This window comes from Scardinius erythrophthalmus (genome assembly GCF_964197995.2).
Source record: "Scardinius erythrophthalmus genome assembly, chromosome: 21".
Taxonomy (NCBI): Eukaryota; Metazoa; Chordata; class Actinopteri; order Cypriniformes; family Leuciscidae; genus Scardinius; species Scardinius erythrophthalmus.
Window position 1 is genome coordinate 19,524,657 of NC_138241.1, and position 17,959 is coordinate 19,542,615.

Genomic DNA, 17,959 nt, shown 5'->3' on the forward strand with positions numbered 1-17,959 from the left:
GAGAACAGCCCTCTCCATAGCAACAAAAGCAAGAATCATGGGATTTTCCCACTAATTCAATGGGGGCCATTCACTCAACCTGGACGACACACAGATACAAAATGGTGTGTATAAAGTTACCAAGAATAAAGGCATTCGCCATGAGTAAGTGTTTTCCCACAGAAATGTGGAGGGGACCTTCTGAGGTTTTGTGTGTCTCGCACGGCACATAAAGAGCTCATGCAGCGTCCTGAGCGATGAAGTAAGTCCTTTGGCAAGGCCATTAGTAATTGAAAACAGTTCTTGTTCTGTGTTGTGTTTGACGAACACATACATTTGTGCACACTCTTGACTCGTTTGTAAATGCACTGTTTATATACAGTAGGGTTAGGTTTAGTGGTGCAGAGAATGGAAAAATACCTCAAATAAAAGTCGTTTTCTGTGTTGATTACAAACAGATATAGTTCTTGAGCAGCATATTAGAATGATTTATGAAGGATCATGTGACACTGAAGACTGAATGACTGCTACAAATTCAGCTTCATCATCACAGGAATAAATTACATACATAAGATATTAAAACAGAAAACATTTAGTTTGAACTGTAATAATATATCACAATATACTACTCTTTTTTACAGTGTTTTCATCAAAAGAGACTTCTTTCAAAAACGTCCAGACCTCAAACTTCTACCTCAGACCTAAAACCACACATTGATGTCTGTAGCCTAAATGTTGTTGAAAAACTTTTTTTTTTTTATTTGTCACAGACATAACAGTTTCCCTCAAGACAATGACACGACAGGAAAGAACACGAGAAACACAGCTTAGCAAAGCTCTCACACTAGGGGTTGTAGAACCAGATCTTATGCTTCCTACAGTATATGCCACTGTTAATGTAACACAATAAACTTATAGTATAGGGAACACAAGAGAATGTTTTAACTTGTTAATGCCCTAGATATATTCAGAGATTAAACTAAATAGAAATCTCGAGCAATAATAGGAATAGTGAGTAATAGTTTCAACATTAAGTTAGTAATGTGTAATGTAGGTAGTAATGTGGGTCGCTCAACCAATATGCTGACTACTCTCAATAGTTGTATAATATGTTTCACAAATTTAAAATAACAGCCACTTTAGACATTTCATACCATTTACACACAAATATATGGGACATGTAGAGACCTGAACAAAGAAGACATTTAGACATACCTTAGACATAATTATAAAAACAGCAGTACTAATAAAATAACCTTTTCTGAAAGCTGCAGGTAAATCTATGTCATTTGTGCGAGAAAAATCTTTGTATTTTAACACAATACAATCTTATATAGAATAGAATATATATTCTCTTCTCTGTGCGTATTTCTAGCCTGTAAGAGCACAACTCATAATTGCTCTATTAATTCAGTTTTACATTTCCCTTGTAATTAGCCTTTCCCTTTTTGTTGTCCAGCATGTACCATCTACTCATTAGAAGCAGAAGCATCCAATCTGTTTTGATTGCTATCCACTGTTTCTTTGTAACGGAAGTCAATCCATAATGCCACTGATATCTCCCTATTCATCCGAAAACACAAGTATGGCTTTTTAAATAACTAGGTCTAAGGCACACAGTAGCTCCTCCCCCTGTAACAGGTGCTGCCGTCCAGTCACAGGCACATTTACCTCACAGTCGTAACGGGTAAGCTGGGGGAGGGGCATAGTTACGGCTCCACCCTCTGACGATCTGCTCAACAATCTACTCGCAACATCTGAGGAAAAAAAATAGATAGAGAAAGAGCAATAATACATGAAAAACAACTGGTCTCAATATTTGCAGGGATTTCACACACTGACATGTCGTCTCCATGGTGACATACCAGATGGCAGCAACAGTATCGTGGCATGACGAATCCCTTCTGATGATGAAGCATCTGATTTTCTGGCCTTTTTCTCGGGAAAATCAGTCACCAACTGCAACACAGACCCCTGGGAGAAAACACACATCAGCAGTCACTCGTAAACTCTTCTTATTAATGTATCTATTTGAATAAAGATTAGCATAAATTACAGATATATATTTTTATAAATTATAGATAACTGAAATTCTGATGTAAACACCCTAAAGGGGTTTATTGCTATAATTTTGCTATAATCCCCAGCTGACTGCACAATATAAAAAAATATTTTTTATAATGACAATTCCATGAAGTGATTGACCACTCAGAGCCAAGTATTCCAGAGAGATATGCAATTACGCACATTAAGGCTCTCAACATACCAGTCTTATTGCTTCAGACAGAGGTATGGTCTCAAGTTTCCTCTTGAGCAGCTTCGGGTTGGTCCGACATTTAGAAGAAATATCATTGTCTTGAATCATTTCTCTAGAGAGTTACAGAAGGAAACAGGAAGAGAGAAAGAACGGCAACAAAAAATAGATTGTTCTTGAATAACTGTATTGAGTTCATTTGCAGCACAGATCTGATCAACAAAGCATGTCTCTCCGAGGATGCGGTCTCACCCGCAGTTGTCCTGCTTTGTCGTTTTAGTGTTCTGCTGAATGGTGTCACAGGACATCAAGTCTGTAGGGGCTGCTGGGAGAGCAGGGGCAGTTTGCGTGCTGCTGGAGAGGGTCAGCTCAAGTGCTGAACCTGGGCTGGAACACATCGACTTGGCTGGAGAAACAGTCCGCAGCTGGAAATCATCATCCATGGGAATGTATGGAGCTAACATCTCCAGATCCAAACCAACTCCCTATAATAATCATAACCATCAGCACATTAAAACACATACCCCCGGTTTCACAGACAAGGCCTAAGCCTAGTCCTGGACTAAAATGCATGTTTGAGCTGTTTTAACTGAAAGCAACTTGCACTGGCATATATTAAAATATGTCTCAAGATGCACACCAGTAATGTTGTTTTCTAAGGCACGTTTATAAAAGATACTTAAATGCCCTAAATGAACTAAGGCCTAATCCTGGCTTGCACTACATTTTTTATGTTGTGTTGCTTGATATGGCCGTCGTCTTAGACTTCTATTGACCTCTGTGTGGATGCAGTACATCATCAACAGATCTACTGTACTGTACCTGTGTATTAAAGGGTATCTTGGACTCCATATCCATGGAAAATAGTTTCTCCACGTGATCTGGTTTTAGCTGGTCACTTAATTCTAAATCCACGGGGAGATCAACCTACACATAAACAAACAACCAATTCAGGTCACATGTCACAAATATATATTTTTTCTTGAAGAGTAAACTAGAAAAAGACATATAAAGGACTAAAAGTGTGAAAGGTATGAGAGTAAAACGGTGACTAGACTCCACCTGGGATCCGGAAGAAGCCGAAGATTGTGGGAAGGGGAAGTCATCAGGTTGTAGATGGGCTATGGAGGCATCATCCTCATTTAGGGAGGAACAGGGAGGAGAGAGGGGTGAGAGGGGTAGCAGTACACTTGAACAGGGCAACATCACATCGTTGTAGAGAGGAATATCTGTCAGCACAGAGATCGCAGAATCTGCAAGAAATTAGCATAAGGACTTTAAAAAACAACAACATACTTTCTATAAATAAATGGTCAAATAGAATTCATGTATAAATATGAATGTTTAGTTCTTTTTTATGGACTGTGAGTAATAGGATTCTATGGCAAGAGTCAAACGATTTATATAAGATAAGAAGATATGCGCATAAACTGCAATGGAAACACATTTACCGAATATATCCCTCAATACGCAACAAAAAAACTCTCGTGACTTTGCCTCAACAGAAGATGTAATTGGATAACTGGACTAATCATAAGACCAATTTCATTGCACAGAATCTCAAATGTTGGTTTGGTTATTCTTAAATGCCTGAGCCAAAGTTTGTCATCAAAATGATTTGGTATAATTTCCTCCTAGAACTGTCTCACACAACTGCATTTCCAAACACCAGGAATCTGCCTCTGGAAACGGTGCTTTATTCATAAAAGTTGTATGCAATATTCCAATGTTGCACATAGGTTAAATTTACAGCTTTGGATGGAAACATGGCTAGAGTTCAAACCTGTGCTAGTGATATCCAGTGTGAGGACAGGGTCTACAGTCAGTGCCGCTGGCTCCCCCTTCAGGCTGTCATTTAACCCCTCTTCCACAGACTCCTCTTCCTTTTCATCCCTCTGTTTTCCCTCCTCTTTCAACTCAGCCATGGTCACATCAGCCCCAATGAACTCCTCCTGGTGTTCTTCCTGTTCTCGTTTTATTTTTGTGCTGTTGGTTTGCTGAAGGGACAGGATTTGTTTGGGCTGTTCAATGCCACTGCAAAGGATGAACAGATAAAAATAATGTCACTCATACAAACACAAGCACATATTGCAGGTATTCAGGCAGCCAGATACACATTTAAACAGACACATTTAAATGCACACTAAGACTAGTGTGTGAAGTCCCACCTGAGGATGTAGTTGACGCAGACCACACACTGTGGCTGGGAGTTTTTACTGTTATAGATCACAGTGGCCTGAGTCTCTGCCCAAACAAATCCTCCTGCTTTAGCCAGCAGCCGGTACTGTCCGGTACACACTTGTCCCTTTACAAACACTGCAGAGAGAGAGACATATAAAGCATTAAGACATGTCTTAATTTAGATCTGCATAAGTGAACAGCATTTAAGTGACCATACGCTTGTGGTGTGTTTTGGTCATGTGGCCAGAATCCAGAGCGTGATAGTATTCATACACAGAATGCTGCAACAGATCCACTGGATCAAAACCCAACAGCTCTGTGATCCTGCAAACACACACAAACACACACAGGTTGCATCATGCCACTCAGTGACATTGCAGCTTTCACAAGTCACCACTAGATGGCGAAGAAATCCAGGCCATAAATCTGGACCTTCAGTCAACAGACTCTCTCATTAATTTGCTTCTAAAAAAGCAAATATCTCCCTTTGCTTTGAACTTTGAGCGTTACTTTGCAGATGTTGTTTATACATTACACACTAACTAAAGTTAGAAAAGTGAAATCATAATCAACCACCCCTTTAATATTTTGTGGAAACCATTTTTTCCCTGATAAAAAATTTTATAAATAAAAAAAAGTTAGAAAACCCCAAATCTACGCAATGAACTTCAGTAAATTTAAGTATGACTTAAGTGCCCAAAAGTCTACCCTATAATAAATGATGCATCATGCTCAGATGTTAGAGTCGGATGTTGCTTCTGTCAGCACAAAAGCATTTAGTTTTGTGCTGATCAGGGCAGGTGTTATTGTACAACACTCAGAGGAGCTGATACTTTACCTCTCATCGCAGTAGGTGAAGCGCATATCTAAAGTGTGGCGGCTGAGGAACGTTCTAGAATCCAGAGGAGCCTCAATGTTTGCCGGGTGGGGAATAGACTCACAGATGAGCACCAGGTACGTTGAACACGCATTTTTTTCCTTCGCGACACCATCTGCTGTGCGGATATGGCCCGAACACCGCAGCACCTATCAGAGAGAGAGGCTGATAGGGATAAATATGTATCCAGATTCATTGTATAGATACTTTCAGAGTAACCCTGCTGTCACAGGGTCAAAAGTGAAACACAAGTAGGGGGTGGTACCTTCCAGGAGGCAGATTTGACATTGACAGTACGCCCTCTGCTGGTCAGTGTACATTTCATCCTCAATAGAAAACTTCTATTTGTGTGAAACTCCTTTGCTTTCTTACACAGACCTGAAGGGGGGAAAGGTATGGGAGAGGTATGTGAAAGTGATCACTATTGTGATTGAGAGAGAGAGAGAGAGAGAGAGAGAGAGAGAGAGAGAGAGAGAGAGAGAGAGAGAGAGAGAGAGAGAGAGAGAGAGAGAGAGAGTATTACCATTTCTGTGTGCCAGCATTTCTCTGAGCTCCTCATGATCACATGGATGAGTAAATTCAAACACAGTGTGTCCAGTAAGGTCAATCTACAGGGGTAAGAAATGGTTTAGTACACACAATTCATTATTCATTATTCACATTTCTAAGGCCTGGCTACACATTCATAGCCCCATTAGAGATTCAGTTTAACATCAGACAGTATGATCTTACAACGAAAGGTGGATTATTCCATTTTATAGTTGATAACAAATACTAGAATAATAACCAATCTATTATGGATTCATTTCCCACCAAAAGTAATTAAAGTAATATTAATACTTTATTGAGCATGTACACTAAGTAAGATTTCTAAATAAATGGTTTTCTTTGAACTCTCTATTCATCAAAGAATCCTGAAAAAAAAAAATCCATTATTAATTATTATACCATGGTCTGGGTGAATACTCGATTCTGATTGGCTGCAAGGTGTCCATTAAAAAGTGATAGAGGACACCTAGTAAATAAACCATCAGGCGTAACAAGGGAAACCAAGTTATTGTTTGTAAAAACTTTAGATTTCGATTGTAAAACTAATTAAAATATAAACTAATGTTTTAAAAATGTGTTATTTGGCAAGTGACCATGGTATAAGCGGGTTAATGCCCTTCGAGGTGTCCATTATCGGGTATTAATGGACTTTGGCGGAGGCAACCGTCCTCCACTGCGCGTCGGACAGTTCACGCCTCGCCGTCGTCCATTAATACCTGACAATGGACACCTCGTCTGGCATTAACCCTTACATGAAGCATTGGTAAGCATAAGAGACTTCTTTCAAAAGCATTAAAAATCGTTTTCATTTTTTACCTTATTTTGAAAATAGAAGTGTGTCATTTGATTTTTGCACCACTAGCAGCATCAAATGTAACCGCAATTAGTTTGTTTAAATGAAAAATATAAATTTTGTGCCACTAATAGTGCACACACTTCACCTTTAAGCATTGATAAGTATCAAAATGAATCAAATAATTACCGCATTTCAGATTTTGTAATGTCACTCATAACAACTGTTAACGATTGTAACGATTCATAAAATCTAATTGTCAATTCATATTTTGAAACTAGAAAAAAAACTTCTAATGTGAGTCACATGTGCATGTGTAATCAAGCCAAGATGTTAAAATCCCCTAAAATCACCTGAGGTAGGCCTAGACACTTGCTGACATTCTCTGACAGGTAGACGATGTCACCATCAGCAGAAAGAACCATGAGAAACCCATCCAGAGCTTTCAGATATGAACTGTTCCACTGAGAGTCCAGTTCAGTCTCCACATCCAGTATATCTAAAGAGAGACAGAGATGAACGCATGCAGACGAATTCACTGCATGATCTCACCGAACATTTGTCCTCTCTCACCTGTGTTCAGCAGCTTACGCAGGCGTAGGTAACTGAGTGCGAGTCTCATGACTGATGCTTTATCCAGGTTAGAGGTGATGCTGTGGGGGAAAGGTAGTTCTCCGGCCAGTTCATAAAACACCTCTGATTCTTTTCCTCTCCGGCAACGTGCTGCATCTCGGGATTTCTCCTTCCTTCGCTCTGAGCTCACCCTAGCACAAACACAAACATACTTATAAATCATATCAGAGGGGCATGTGCTGTCAATGCCTTCCCCTGTGTGCTGTCAAACTGTCAAAACATACATCATATAGCTTTAAAATACACGCATAGGTTTCATTGCATATACACCAGCTGCAAACATTAAGCAAAGGTGCATTCGGGCATGCAAAATTACTAAGGGTGCTGCAACAAATGTTGACTACAGGATATGACGTCACACATAAATAAATATACGTAGCTGTGTAGTGCTTTATTAACAGACTCGATGGAAACATGGCAGGTAAAACCTATTTCCCTCACACTCTCTCTCTCTCACACACACACACACACACACACACACACACACACACACACACACACACATGCACAAAGATCCTACTGTACAGTTACTGACATCATTATGTTTGCCATGAGCTGTCTTCAGGGCAAATATGGAAAACCCAGAGCTCATAAAACATCCGTGGACAAGACTATTCAGAGATGTCAACAGTGTTTAATTAATTTTCATTGATTTATATTTCCTCTTGCTCTGTCTCTCTCTCAAGATTTAATTCATGAGAAGCCTTAGTATTAATTGTCAAAGCAGTCAACATTACACATTTATGTATGTTTAAATTGGTAAAGTTAATACGTTTTGATGCATTTGTCAAGTGGGAACGTTACATTCAGTTTGGTGCCAACTTCACAAGCTTACAGGTAGGATAATAATCTCTTTATCTGGGTCCTGGGTTGGATTAACTAGGATACACTGTAGGGGGAGAGTGGGATAAGATGTGTCAGTGGGCTCAATTTCGCCATGTGCTAATATATTTTCCATATATTGCTTTGTGCTTATATACATCATTTATAGTTGGCTGTGACTGAGAGGTGAACGGTTCTAAAACTGTTTATGCGGTGATTTTTCAACATGGCAAGTAATATTTGTCTGTCACTAAAATATTTACAATTATCTAGATGTAATGAGTGGTGGGGATTTTCTGCATGTAGATGGCGACAAGTGACTGAGTTCATGTTAATGAATGAGTCACGGACTCATTCCTTCAACCAATTAATTCAGAATGGACAAGTGCTATTAATGGTGTAAATATGGAATAAAAAAATATGGAATAAAAAACTTTTTTATCAATCAAGAATTTTACATTTTATGTAACTAAAATTTTCCTTAAAAAACACTTTCCTTCCCGTAGCAGATATTCTGCAATGTAACTAAAAAATGTGAAGATAGATAAAATTTCCCAACAGAGATGACAATATCCGAAATACTTGTTGGGACATGTTTTGGTCCCCATGAGGAAAACAGCTTATAAATCATACTAAGTGTTTTGAAAGTGTAAGAAATGCAGGGGATGTAGAGGAAAGCATATATAGTTTATACAGTATTTTATGTCTAACAATGTATAATCAATTCATTATGTCTATGGAATGTCCCCATAAATAATGAAAACCTGTGTGCGTGTGTGTGTGTTATTTTCTGTCTTACTCTTGGGCCCCTCATGAGACAAGATATGATTACATTAAAGGATGTAACATGCACATACAAACATACACTCTTGAACTCTGCGCTCACTTTGAGGTCTCTACACTGATACAGTGCAGTTAGAGTGCCAGCCAATCGCCTTAAAAGCGAATGCTATAGAAACCATCAAGTCTTCTCACCCCTCTTCCTGTCTGTTTCTCTGAATCACACCACCTGTTTGAGCATTATCCGCACATGCTGTTTCAGACACAACAGAACAGTGAAGAAAGAAAAAGGACATTAGTGATGTACCAACACACACACACAAGCTTTCAGCCATTTCCCATTCAATATGTAATCTAAAAATATGCAATGAAGCAAATGGGGATTATTATGTGTATGTGTATGTACTTGAGATGGACATGTTTAGCACAAAAAAATGAAAGCCTAATACTACATTTCTATAATTAGCATCTAAGTAACCTTCAAACCACAATGACCTTGACTACAGGGTAGACATGCCTCACAGCAACATTATGCAGGATCCTGGTTTAGGTTTGTGTGTGGGATCTTTTCAACATCAGCTAGTGGTCGATAATTTTGAATCAGATTATATCGGAATGTACCAATAATGGATGGAAACAATATAAAAGAACGTGTAAGAGGTGTTGAACAAGGAGGAAGAGGATGAGGACGAGAAAAAGCAAGGTATAGAGAATGTTGTCAAGGCTGGATCTGGCACACTAGAGGGTTTGTCCCTTTGCCTGGCAAGAGATGGCATTGTCTGTGATGTGGACAGTCATTTTCACAGTATGCAAGTGCTGAATACAGTCAGTCAATAGGCCTACTATACAATATTCAGTACAAGGCTATACTTGCAGTGCATACAGTATACAATTTATTCACCTTTATTCAGTTGTGATTACTATACTTTTTTAGGTAATTGCAAAATTTGTTTACTTTGTTACAATATCCTTTTTTCTGTAACTGCATGCTTTGGATTCTGTGTTCTCCATTTTATTTTATTTTTATGTAGTCTCTAATGAATGATCTCTAGTGTTTATAATATTGACTGTGTGTTTGATCTGAAAGCATTATTTGAATTTGAGCACAAATAAAATGGATTTGGGGCAAGTGTTTGATTTTTCCCAGATAGTCAGAGATTCTCTGAATGTAGTTTGAAGATTTGGTTTTGCGTTTAAGATTTTGAGAAAGTGGGTGATGGTTTTGAGAAATGTGTTTTGGCAATTCATAAGAAATGCTTATTTACCACTCACTTTAAAACACCAATTTAATAACTAATTTAATAAACCCAAAGGGGACCTATAATGCCCTGTTTTACAAGATGTAATATAAGTCTCAGGTGTCCCCAGAATATGTCTGTGAAGTTTCAGCTCAAAATACCCCACAGATATTTATTATACCATGTTGTAAATGCATATTATCTGCATGCGTTTTAAAGTCATATCAGTCTAAACTTCTGATAGATGGTTTTCTGAGCACATACATCCGAAGCACACGCACAGAAAGCTGGATGTCAAACGGCACGTCCCGTGAGTATTACAGTTTTTCTTGATTGCTTAAACACTATAACCAGGCTTTTGAACTAAGGCTATTTCATTAAAATTTCAACTAAAACGCCATTTATCAAAAAGCACACCCATTTCCCTAAACTATAAACACTATTCTCCTGTTTTGACACATGAGTCAGATTTGTTGAACTTTCACTGCAAAACTCTACACACAAATCCCTTCATTTCTCATTACCTACACCATGTTGTCATTTAGAAATCACTAGCATTCAATATTGTTCACTCAAGTCAGCACAGCTTCAGCTCAGTTAGCACACAACTACCCAAGTGGAGACACTAAGAGTTCAAATTGATCACACACCAATCAGAACCTTCAATATAGATAAAGAGTCAGAGTCAGTTCATTGGGTTTTGGAACAATGGATACAGAAAGACATGAAGGAAGAGGTTGGAGGAGGAGAAGGAGGAGGAGGAGGAAGAGTAGATGGGAGTGGAGGAAGAAGTTAAGGAATTGGAAATGTTGTTTTGAATATATTGCACCAGTGTGTAAGACTATGTTGTAGTGTGTGTGTTTGTGAGGGCTTGTGTGTGATGTCTGAGGACAAAGTTTGGTTTTTCAGCAAGAGTGAAGGATTTTGAGTGTAGAGCTTCATTTTGACCTGAAAATAGGATGTTTGGGGAACTGGGTGAGACGTTATGGATTTGTGTTTCCTGTTTTGAGAATACGAGGCATAGTTTCAAGAAATGTGTGTAAGCAATCGAGAAAAACTGTAAACTAAGTTCTCTTTTACGGGTTATTAAACTGTCAAATGCACATATACGTCAAAAACACACAAAGTTCACATAAACATAGTCGGTTATGTCTGTAAAGGATAAACAGCAGGTAAAAAAATTGCATGTGTATATTAGATCTGTGCATTAAAGTGAAAGTAGCATAATATACAGTACCATTGCTATGCTGTTAATATGAATCAAACAACAAAAGAAAAACAGAAAATCACTAACTGCTCTTGACTGAATAACTTTAGTAGCTTTAATAAAAAACATTTCTTACTTGAATGCTGCAGTTAAAAGCTCTAGCGAGGAGATAAACATGGCGGACTGTGTACAGCTCACTCAGGGCGGAGTCTATGCTAAAAGGGCGGAGTCCGTCGGTCGTGGGCGGGGCCTGTGAAATGTCACGTCACATTGCATAGAAACTTCAAACGGCTTATTCTGAGACACTGCTTATGATTTATGGGGAAAAATGTTAACTTACTGTATACTTAAAATCAGTGCAACCCTACCTAGTGTTCATCATTGAAAGAGCAACTGTGGACACGTTTTTCATGATCTGTCAATATCTTTAACTTAAATCCTGAAAGTTTCTGCATATAGCTCAAAATTTTAGTCTCAATCTACTGTAGAATATATTGCATAGATCTGTAGGAGGTTACAAGTTACAATAGAGTTGTTCTGTAGGAAGCCACATGCAGTTTTGAGATAATACAAAGTCTCACAACCCAACAGTAGCACGGTGGAAAAATGAGCTAACCACAAACCCCTGGTGAGAGAACATAATAACATCAAAGAGCACCACGTAGTATAATCGACGAGTCAACGAAAAGGTCCACAAGGGATCTTACACAACCATTACACAAACAAAGTTATAAATTATAATACAATAATAAGGTTCAGTTAGTTAACATTAGTTAATAGTAAATGCATTAGCTGAAATGTTTAAACTTGAATGGCTGAACATTATGAAATTGAAATGTTAACAATATATTAGTATATGTAGAAATGAACCAAAATTATAAATGCTGTAAAAGTATAGTATATTGTTAGGTCATGATACCTTGCATTAACTGTTACTGAACTGACACTTATTGTAAAGTGTAACCGAATATTAACAGCTTTGAGCCAGACTGTTTTGAACTACAATTGTGTATCCAATATACCACAAAAAAAAAGCAATTATCCTGATACAATATTCTAGAAGTCATCTCAGATGTGCTGAGCCACACTGTGGAGAGCAGACAGACGGAGCCTTTAGCATGATCACAGCCCCCTCTGTGAGACACTCTGTGCCCTCAGCATGTTTTAATAATAATGATCCAATAAGCTTTCCGTCAGTCAACCTGCTCTCTGTTTTCCCTCCCTTTGACCAGTACAAACTGCTTCCTGCAGGGGACTACATGATTCATTATTTATAACCCACACACATAAGGCACACTTACTATGGTCTAAATATTTCAGCAAGGACAGTGCACACACATTCTTACAGGAAAACATCTCTGCTTAATGCATCTCCACTATATTTGCAACCTTGACCATTAGTATAAACAAGGTTAATGGGTATAACCAGAATTAATGTTTACGCCGTGCTTGATACTCTCTTTCTGAACTTCAAAACAGCATAAGCAGAAACACTCACAGTGCGTGCGAGAAAGTTGGTGTGTTTAACAGGACATGATATATGATCATGTCAGCTTTTCAATCGAATCTAGGTTAATGCCATTATCCAGTCGTATAAAGCTTCTTGGCGTCCTGTGGATATGTTATTAGACATTATCACACATCCAGTGAACAAACACTAACATTGCCCTGCATTAACCACAGACTTGTTAATGAAATCCATATTAAAAGAGGGGCAATAATAGAACCCATGACGAGACGTCGAGCAAAACATTATTCAAGCAAAGGTCAACATCCTTCATCAGCTATCTGATAAATGAAGTCTCTTCTATTTACAAATTCTGTTTCTAAGAGGACGAATAACTAGTTTGATAAGTGCAGAAGCAGCCTAACCTTTCTCAGCTTCATTTTACACCCCTGCGAATGACAGCACAGACAGGCCACAAGCTGATAGCACACAGGGGACCTTTACAATAGAGCCAAGAGGAGAGGTGTCAGCTGATCCAGAGCAAAACACAAGGGCTACGACAGAGGGCTTTCGGAGAGCAGAGCAACACCAGAAGATCTCATGTTTGCATTTCATTGTACACAGTAATTTCAAATGGAAATACTGGCTTGTGCTACTTAACATATACTTGTAATTCAATGTTTAATATAATTTAAGTATCATAAACAATTATATTACACGTACATTCTAATGTAATAAAAACCAAAACTCACCCAATTGAAAATAGTTTAAGAAATATGTTCTTACTTTCAAATGCTGGCTCTTGAATAGATTTGAGCACTTAGCCATGCACTCTTTAATTAAATGGCACTAGGCCGTATCTTTCAGCACTGATTTTAAAGGAAGAGATGATCAATCAAACCCACTATATGTTATGTTCAGCGTGTTCAGAATTCAGATATCCTTCAGCACTGCGCATGTGCAATAAAACCTATTAGAAATGACAGACAAACCCAAACTCAGATCTCTTTGAGAGGACCAAAATTTGAATCGAGTGAAAAGGATATCAGTTCTCTAGTCTTGAAAGTAGAATTCTATATCTTTTCAGTGTCAGTGATGGGAAGTCGGTTCAATTTAAAAATGGATTCAGTCAGCAATTCTTTTAAGAAATAATACTGTGATTATGTCACCGCTTGGTACCTAGTAGTCTCAGCCTCAGAAGTCATGCCCACGAACCGTTGGCTAAACGTCTGATACATTTCGCACACACAAAATTGGAAATACTTCAGGATTTTCGAAGTTGGTTGAATTCTACAGGATTTCCAGGAGATGTGTGTGTCACGTTCTTTAACGGTCCGCTGGGAAACAAGGCTGTCGGTGAAGCCAAACCCCCTTATGGAAGAAGCAAGCAGTTGTGTTTCCAACTGTGGCAATGAGCGCTTATCAGGATCAACTAAACGGCGGTCCTTGGCCAATGAAAGTTAGGGCAGCGAGTCAAGGGCAGTGTTTGAAATAGCCCCCTATACCCTCATTAACTATTCCCTACATTACTCCACTAATAAAGTCCACTTGAAAGAGTGAATGAAAACGAGTGAGTGATTTCAGACACTGAGTGCGCCGAAAGGGCTACCCACTTTTGCATAGTTTTTTGTGCTTAGCAAACTAGCAGCTCCAGAAGTATGTATATTAAACTCTATAATGGAAACTAGTATGTTTAAAACTTAATTAAACAATTTAATAATCAATTAAAAAGGAATTTATACCTGTATGATATTATACCATAGCCACATTGGACCATTTGGCGCAACCGTCACAGTACATTATAGGTATTCTAGTCGTTGAGCGCATAGATATGTCTAGGTAGATGCCATATTTGACCTCTCCAGACGCGTTGGCAAGACCGCCATCTTACAGCAGTCAGCATGTCATCACTCACAGTAAGAAGCAATTATGTCACAACATTGCGCAGCCTCTGGTTGTGAAACCACCGAGATTAAAATTCCCGAAGAAATGGGATAACCTTTCACAGATGAGAATGTGTTGGTTTGTGTTTTTATATGTATTAACTCAATATTCCATGTTTTAACTATTGTATTTTTAATGTTTTTACTTTAACAATGGTAACTTTTTAATGTTGTGTTAGCTGACGCCTTCGTCTTGTTGTATTGTGTTAGTTTAGCAAAATCATCTGCGTAAGTCTATTTCGTATATTTATTTCGCGTCTAACTACGGTTGCAGACACTCAGTCAACTTGCTCTCGAATGTTCTTTGACCGTTCCAATATTATATCTATCTATGGTTGAGCGTAGATCGATTGTGCACTCGTTATTGCGGTGCATTGTGGGATTGAATGTGCACTTGATAACATAACATCCACTGTTATCAGACATCCGCAAAACATGGCCTAAAATGTTCTCGTAAAACATTTTTTATTGCTATTTTCTAACATTTTCTATTGCTATTTATTTATGTTTCCCAGTCCAGTTGACTCGTATGTGTGTTTAAAGCCTATTCGCACGGGATAAGTATTTACCTGGTGACCTCTAGTAGGCCTAGTTTGTATTAATTGCGGAGGTTGTCTGTGATCTTAATCCCGTGCGAAGCGGCCATGTCTGTAATTTGTAAAGTAAAAAGTCAGTAATTTCGAGTAAAATCACAGGCTTCGTTTATCCCGTGCGAATGCGCCAAACGAAATTCAGATTGTCGGTGGGTAATTTATAAATCATAAGAGGTCCCCAGATAATACTAATCTAGTTCGAATAGGGCTTAAGAGTCATACAGTCAAGTCATAATTCAAGTAGGCTACTTTGCGTTTTATTTTGAACATTAAGATAGTATAAGATATAGCTACCCTAGCCTACTTGTTGGACCATAATCCTATTTTAGCTCACTCATCGCTTACTCGAATCGGACATGTCGCTTCGGTAAATCTTCAGAAGCTGCGTTTACATGGACACTTATAATCGGACTGACGGCTCAATCGGACTAAAAAACCCTCATGTAAACACCTTAATCGATCCGATTGAGCTCGATCCGAATGAAATTTCGATCCGATTGAAAGGGGTGGTTTATCCCTTTTGTAATCCGATCGAGAGAACATGTAAACACTTGATCGGATTGAAAACCGAAACTAAAAGGACTGCGCATGTGCGATGACGTTAAATAGCGTAATGACGTATGACGCGCGGAACGAGCTGTTCTTCCTGTTGAATAAAGTGTCATATTAATAAGTTTCCCGTCATTCTAAAATCCTAATTTCACTCGCGCGTCTGTGAAGTGAAGCAGGACAACGTCCCACCAGTGCTTGTTTTGGATTCTCATCCACAGACGACTGGTTTTGGCTGCGGGGAGGGGCATTTTTACTGCGTGATCAATAAGCAGCACGGCAAAACGGTTAATATGCTCTAAATTATGACCAGAGACGAATTAATATTACGTCTGCTGTTTAAAACAAATAAAGAACCAATAGATGAGAATATTTATGCGGGAAAGTCTGTATATTCGTGCAGTGTGCGCATGTCAAAACATCAGATCCGATTTGAAACTTGTGACATATAAACGCGCACATCAACCCGATTACTTTATTTATCAGTCATGTAAACACCTTGTTCGGATTCATCAATCGGATTGATTTCATTCCGATTGTGTCCATGTAAACGTAGCTAGTGAGACTGAATTCTTGCATCGACATCTGTTCAGTCCGATTAATGAACGAATCGTTGGGACCAGCTTTGAGAACCGGTTCACCTGATTCATTGAAAAAAATGAATTAAATGATTCATTTACTAAACGAACCTGAGTTTGTAAGAAAGCAAATATCTTTCAGTTAGTAAATAACAGTTTCATTCATGCAGGGATATGAATTATAAATGTTACAACAGGTTATCCGTGGACAATTACTGAAAGAGACTACTGACACCAACCACAAACAAGGACAAAACAGCGCTAGAATTTAAAATCAACAACATTTTTGCCAAAACAAGCTCATATCTAACCACAGAAATTGGTGCTTGCATACCTTTTTTTTCCAGGTGCGACTGAATCCATGGTCAAACGGGACTCCAACACACACACACAAAACCTTCGCTAAATCCCTTGTTCGCTCAAATTATGTCCAGTACCGAGTGTGCTATACAGTAAACCCTGCAGGAGTTCCAGTGTTCGGGTGATAAAGTTGAATTAAGTTGAAGTGATGCTTTGCCTTTCCCCTGTCGCTTTCTCCGCATCTGCCTGACGGTTCGCGTGGGCGCGCAGTCACATGCCTCGGAGTAGTCGGGAGCGCGCTGTGGTGCTCCAGTGAGGATATTTTTGGAGCGAACGAGAACCCTCCAATTGCCATTATACGCTCATGTAGAAGCTGCCCCGCGCTCGCTGCTGTTGGATGTGCTTAATACATTAAAGATAACTGGATATTCAGCTTTCATGAGGTCAAGTGTGAGGGTTTCCAAATAGCGTAGCCTACATCAAGTGCCTATACCTAGAACGACTCTTACAACATTTTGCATTAAATAATAGGAGAACATCTGTTGTGCAGTTTAATTTACCACTACTGCATTTCATTAATATCGAATCAGATTCACTCACTTTCGCATTATTTGGCGTTTTGTTCAATCTTTTTGATGGCAGAGGTGGCTAATATGCCACATAAGGTGGCTTATGTATATATATACATATGTCCCAATCAACCTGAATTCACCCTAGATGCCTTTCAAGTTTTGAGGATGGTCATATTTGGGGGTCTGTGGCATCTAAAAGACTGATGACTTGTGGTTCTCAATCCTGGTCCTGGGGACCCACAGCTCTGCACAGTTTGTATGTCTCCCTCATTTAACACACCTGATTCAGATCATCATCTCGTTAGGAAAGAGCTCTGAACTGAACAGGGTGTGTCAGATAAAGGAGACATATAAAATGTGCAGAGCTGTGGGTCCCCAGGACCAGGATTGAGAACCACTAGAGCACCTTGGCTGACACTTTTTTTTTTTTTTTTTTTTTGCAATGGAACACGTTTGCAATATTATTCTTTCATAATTTTATTAATGACATGCATTAACTATAAAAGGTCCCTTTCTTTTCCCATATTGAAAGAGGCATGTCAACCAACATTTTCCAGCCCCTGAAAATTCTGGAAGGATGTATTTTTTCCCCAGATTCCAGCCCTGTGACCACGACGAGACGTGCAGACCAGCATTTACCCTTGTGTCTCATCCTTTTCCACTG

General features: G+C 38.8%; 1 protein-coding gene across 1 annotated transcript; it reads right to left on the minus strand.

The window, feature by feature from the left end:
• Positions 1-333: 333 nt before the first annotated feature.
• hif1aa (hypoxia inducible factor 1 subunit alpha a) lies at positions 334-17,524 on the minus strand. The gene is made up of 15 exons (XM_081351554.1): positions 16,758-17,524; positions 7,207-7,397; positions 6,987-7,132; positions 5,815-5,899; positions 5,557-5,669; positions 5,253-5,440; positions 4,632-4,738; positions 4,402-4,549; positions 4,017-4,267; positions 3,296-3,486; positions 3,056-3,160; positions 2,486-2,718; positions 2,246-2,348; positions 1,845-1,953; positions 334-1,736 (listed from the first exon to the last, which is right to left on the minus strand). The coding sequence occupies exons 1-15, from the start codon at positions 16,784-16,786 to the stop codon at positions 1,573-1,575; spliced, it is 2,163 nt and encodes a 720-aa protein (XP_081207680.1). The 5' UTR covers positions 16,787-17,524; the 3' UTR covers positions 334-1,572.
• Positions 17,525-17,959: the final 435 nt, after the last annotated feature.